This window comes from Salmo salar, chromosome 23 (assembly GCF_965601325.2).
Source record: "Salmo salar chromosome 23, fSalSal1, whole genome shotgun sequence".
NCBI lineage: Eukaryota > Metazoa > Chordata > Actinopteri > Salmoniformes > Salmonidae > Salmo > Salmo salar.
Window position 1 is genome coordinate 36,890,015 of NC_138313.1, and position 6,063 is coordinate 36,896,077.

A 6,063-nucleotide genomic window follows, 5' to 3' on the forward strand; every position below is an offset into this window, starting at 1 on the left:
GATGAAAGGTGCATAGCTTGACTTTAACCATCCATCATAGATATTAATCACCTCACAGAAATAAACCTTGGCAGGTAGGGACAGTTTTTCATATGCTGGAGAAATGTGGAAAATTAGGTAGGTCTATGTAAAGTCATTAGTCAACTGATAACCAAAAAGTGACTCAACACTGCCTCTGTGAATTATAATAGCCTATGACGGCATTATCTGTATTCAATCTTTTTATGAAAATAATACCTACTCACAATACTATACAGTACATACTAATCATTCGGAAAGTATTCAGACCCCTTGACTTTTTCCATATTTTGTTACGTTACAGCCTTATTCTAAAATTGATTAAATATGTTTTCCCCCTCATCAATCTACACACAATACCCCATAATGACAAATGACAAAAAACAGAAATTCCTTATTTACATAAGTATTCAGACCCTTTGCTATGAGACTCAAATTGAGCTCATGTGCATCTTGTTTCCATTGATCATCCTTGAGATGTTTCTACATCTTGATTGGAGTCCACCTGTGGTAAATTCAATTGATTGGACATGATTTGGAAAGGCACACACCTTTCTATATAAGGTCCCACAATTGACAGTGCAAGTCAGATCAAAAACCAAGCCATGAGGTCGAAGTAATTGTCCATAGAGCTCCAAGACAGGATTGTGTCGAGGCACAGCTCTGGGAAAGCGTACTAAAACATGTCTGCAGCATTGAAGGTCCCCAAGAACACAGTGGCCTCCATCATTCTTAACTGGAAGAAGTTTGGAACCACCAAGATTTTTCCTAGATCTGGCCGCCCGGCCAAACTGAGCAATCGGGGGAGAAGGGTCTTGGTCAGGGAGGTGACCAAGAACCCGATGGTCACTCTGACAGAGCTCTAGACTTCCTCTGTGGAGATGGGAGAACCTTCCAGAAGGACAACCATCTCTATAGCACTCCACCAATCCGGCCTTTATGGTAGAGTGGCCAGACGGAAGCCACTTCTTAGTAAAAGGCACATGACAGCCCGCTTGGAGTTTGCCAACAGGCACCTAAAGGACTCAGACCATAAGAAACAAGATTCTCTGGTCTGATGAAACCAATATTGAACTCTTTGGCCTGAATGCCAAGCGTCATGTCTGGAGGAAACCTGACACCATCCCTACGGGGAAGCATGGTGGTGGCAGCATCATGCTGTGGGGATGTTTTTCAGCGGCAGGGACTGGGAGACTAGTCAGGACAGAGGGAAAGATGAACGGAGCAAAGTACAGAGAGATCCTGAATGAAAACTATTTAATCCATATTAGAATAAGGTTGTAACATAACATGTGGAAAAAGTCAAGGGGTCTGAATACTTTCCAAATGCACTGTACAGTAAGTATGCTGTCCCCAGCAAAGGTTCATGAATAGAGTCACCTGGCAGAATTTCCTTCCCAATGGGCACAAACTGGTTGAATCAACATTGTGTCAATGTAATTTGTCAATGTATTGTGATGTGGAATCTACATGGAAAATACATAGGATTTGAAAAAATGAATCAATGTAAATTGTTGCTTTGAGGGTGGAATTTCAACCACAGGATTATGTCATAATTTTAACACATTTTCAACATAGGCAAACCTTGTGTAACACATGTTGAGTTTGTACCATTGAAACAATGTCAGATCTTCAATTGTATATCCACTATCAGAAAAAAAACTATAGGCTGGGCAGCACCTCTTACTTGCACCTCTACAACAGCTATTCATTTGATATCCCATCCAGGTTTTTTTAAGCAGGCCCAGTCCTGCTTAGCTTTGATATTTGACACTGACGACTACCAATGTGCTATCATGATAATGATTAATGATAGATCTCTTAATAATTAAATATATTCCCTGTTGCTCTGTCATTCTAAAGGGTAACCATACTCTATTTGTCATATATCATCAATGATACTATTCAGGCCTATAGCATTTGCTAAGTAATCAACCGCTATTGTTTCAATTCAACCCAGGGTTCAACTAAAAATAGACAATACATAAAGGCCTAGAGTTTCAAGCTTTGGTTGATTTCAAATTTAATCTACAAGTTAATCATTGATATGTTGGATTCATGTCTCCATCTTAACCAAAAATCTAAATGAATGAATGGGACTAAATCAAACTTTATTTGAAGTGCATTTAAAGTTTTATTAAATGTATTCCTACTATTTAACTTGATTATTGTTTGAGACTTTAATCCAACATATCAATTAATAATTTGAAGACAGACTGGAATTAAATACAGACCAAGTCAGTGGCACAAAAGATACATAAATCTCATTCAAATGTTGATATTTGGTTGCGTTGACAACCAAACACAATTCCATATCACTTTTGCAATACAGTAAATAGCCTATTAACTTGTCGACAAGTTAACAAACTATGTTGGATTCACATCTCCAACTAAACCAAAAATAAAATGAAAAGAATATGATTAAGCCAGTGGCTCAGATGAAACTATGCAAGCATTAGATATCCTTTAAATGTTGATATTTGGTTGCGTTGTCAACCAAACACAATTCAATATTACTTTTGTAAGACAGTAAATAGCCTAAAGTTAAGGCTATCTTACAAACTAATGTAACAGTATTTATTCAACCTTAAAATGACTAACACATCCATGGCCACATTTTGAGGTTACGCTAATGTAACTATAAATGTCTTCTTCTGTAATCATAGAAAGCATGCTTGTTCAAGATGCAAAGGTCGCAGGTCTGTGGAGCTCTTCACAAATGCTTAAATAATCTGTGCAGAATCTCTAACAGCATTGATCACTTGCAATATGTACTTTTAATGTAATCTCAACTGCAATCCAAGTCCAAGTCATTTGGATGAAGCACCGTGATAACACATTAAGTTGTTGTATAAATACAAAAGATCTGACATTGTATTACCATTCTAACTTTGTTGTGCTTTTAAATGGTTTAAAGTGCTGTGATAACACGTTTAGATGACAACAAAACAAAAAATCAGACATTGTTTTTCCATTGGAATTTGGTTGTGCTTTCAGATGGTTGAAACCATAGTGATAACACATTGGGAATACAACAAACTTCTGTCTGTCTTTTTGAGTGGGTGATTAAAGGTTGAAATCTCATTGATCAACGTCTCAACAATATTACCCCAATTTCCATGTTGAAATGACGTGGTATGCCCAGTGGGTGATGTCTCCAGAAATTAATTGAATTGGAAAATCACCTGTAACATGAACTGAATACGAGCAAAAGAAAATCATTCAAGTCTGCAGACAGTGATGTAAAAGTAGAGAACTTCATATCAGATTCCTCCGGGCGCTCTTCGTGAGGTCCATGTTTTATCATGATGGAAAACCAATTGTAACAGCTTATTATTTGTCATCCGTGTTTAGGTCCATATCATTGGCCTGACTATATTTGGAACAAAACACCATCAGGCCTAGCTGCTGGCCGTTCTCCAGTAAATGGCCGTTCTCCAATAAGTGCTCCACTTGACTGGCATCCTGTTTTCCAGTTTAGCCACGGTTGAAGGTCAGATGCTTCCACAACCTTTTTCAAGTAGTGAGTCCAGTTGTCCCTCGGAGGCAAGTTCCTTCACCTCAGTCGGAGTCTCACACACTTTCGACCCATCCTCACCATCCTCTTCATCATCCGAGCTGTCTGCCCAGCGTCCAACCCTTCTGACCCCCTCCCCGACCACAGGTGCGTTCACACAGGGGTTGTGGTCGTAGATTACCAGTTTCAACCCCTGCAAGTGGGACAGACCAGGAAAGCGGCGGATTTTGTTGCGGTCCACATCGATCACGGCCAGAAGGTGCATGGCGAGCAACACTGGCGGGAACTCACACAGCTGGTTCCCGGCTAGCCAGATACTCCTCAGCTCCTCTAACCCACCGAGCTCCATGGGCAGTTTGCTTATCTGGTTGTACCCCAGATGGAGCGTCTTGAGGTTGGGGAGGTCGCAGACCACACTGGGGAACTCAGTGAAACAGTTAGTCTCCAACCACAGGGTATTAAGTTCTTTCAGCTCGCCCAGCTCCCGGGGGAGGCACCAGAGCTGGTTGTTGCCCAGATACAAGATGTTAAGCTGAGGTAGCTGACACACAGCCGCAGGCAGCTCCTCGAAACAGTTGAAGTCAAGAGCTAAGAGCTGCAACTTCCTCAGGCCCTGCAAGTCTGCAGGTAGGGTGCTCAGGTTGTTGCCACTTAGGTAGAGCTTGACCAGCTCATTGAACAGGCAGGCAGCCACAGGAAGACGACGCAGCTGCAGTTTGCTCAGGTCTAGTGTCCTATCGAGAGGCATCTCCTTCAGGTCGCCCACCAGGAAACGCTGGCAGCGCTCGGAGGGGATGAAGGCCACAGCGCCACGTATGACGTTCCCCATCATGAGCAGCCTGAGTCTCCCTGATGCTGCCCTACACCCACTCTGGTTCAGCCGCAGAGCTGAGGGGGGAGTGAGCAGCTCATGGAAGAATGTCCAGGAAAGTCCATTCTCTAACTGTCATGATTAGCAGTAGAAGCTGTCAAGTCTGATGCCATTTTACAAAAAACAACAAGAATAACACCGGAAATATGACTAGATGACTGAATCCCTTACAATTTGACTGAAACCCAGAAAGGCAATTCCAATGTCAAACTACCAGTCCATGCATGTTGTGACCCCCACAAAGCTGGAGATTATACTTGACGGTCTCTATAAAAACACCTACTTTAGAGAGTCGTGCGGATTGAGGGGATCCTTCTCACAATAAGACTTCCAAATTATGTTTGCCAGCTTTCCCCCAAATAGTGGTATGTCAGTGTTGTATCCCACCTAGTGAAAGTGTTGCTGATATTCCCAGACCCTTGCCCAGACCTCTGTTGGCTCGCTCTCTTTCTGTCTGTGGCTCTGAGCTTTGCCTAGGCTCTTAAGCAGTAGCAAATGACGAGCTGCTCACTCCTCCCCATTTGTGCTTAATGACTTTCCCCCTCTGCATAACGTGAGAGCGGGCGGGGGGGGGGGGGGGGGGGTCTGTCTATGTTCTGCAGAACAGAATGTAGTCAGTTGATAAGCGTATAAGAGATGTTAAGTGATCAAAGAGCACGGGAGGTCATCTACATTCCGTCCGTCTACAAGCCCTCACACAGCCTGGGAGCCAAGTCTTTATCATCGCCACACAAGTGGCCTTTCACTCTTAAATAATGTGCAGAATTTGTGACTGTTAGCAGAGGCTGTCATGTTTCTGAACTATGGCACAGTGTTGCAAGCAGCCGTGTGAGAGAGCCAGAGAGTGTTTTGGTCAAGCTGGAAAAGCTTTAAATCATCGGGTGGTTTGAAATGTTTGCTGCATGGAGTGGAAAATTAAGTAACAGCCTCCAAAAAAAGTAAAGAGGCATATCAGGGGGATGTAAATGCCAGAGTGGCCTGGGCTTTGTCAACCCCAAGTTAAGGAGTCCTGTCTGCTTCGCTCAGACGTTGACTTGATGTGAGCTGTGAGTGTGTGAGGGCTATGGACACCTAGCCACAGCTGGTGGCTGGGGTTACTGAGCTTCTGGGAAGTGTACTGTATGTAGTCTTTCTGTTTCATTTCCTTTTAAAGAAGATTAAAGTGGGATGCAATCAGTCCAGAGCCAGACTGCATAGGGGACAGTGGGATAAGTTGAGCCATTTTTTACATTCAGCATTACTCTGTCAAGGGAAACATAGTATTCTTTCTATCAAAGATATCTACATATATTTCAGGATGTTGTATTTCCCTGGACATAATCAGAATTAATGTAAACATTACAGTTTTTAAAACATAGCTGGTCCAAAGAAAGTGGTCTCTTGCCACAACTTACCCCGGGTATGGGGTAAATTGAGCCGCATGACAGGGTAAGTTAAACCGCCTACAAATGCATGTAATGGTGGAAGCAGATATAATGTGTGATTTTGTTGGTGCGAGTGGAGTTGATGAGAATGATAAGTGGACAATGGTGAGAAAGAAGAATGGAAATAAAAGGTCTAAAGTTGGAAATTAAGATGAATATATTGTTGGAGTGCGTTTTTTTTTTGGGTGACCCATTCGTTCGTGGTCTCAAAGATGGTAAAGGACACATTGGGA

The 6,063-nt window shown here is 42.4% G+C and overlaps 1 protein-coding gene across 1 annotated transcript; it reads right to left on the reverse strand.

Annotated features, from left to right (window-relative positions):
- Nucleotides 1-178: 178 nt before the first annotated feature.
- Nucleotides 179-4,871, reverse strand: lrrc10 (leucine rich repeat containing 10). Its single transcript, XM_014169852.3, has one exon. It carries the CDS (start codon nucleotides 4,365-4,367, stop codon nucleotides 3,513-3,515), a length of 855 nt encoding a protein of 284 aa, XP_014025327.1. The 5' UTR covers nucleotides 4,368-4,871; the 3' UTR covers nucleotides 179-3,512.
- Nucleotides 4,872-6,063: the final 1,192 nt, after the last annotated feature.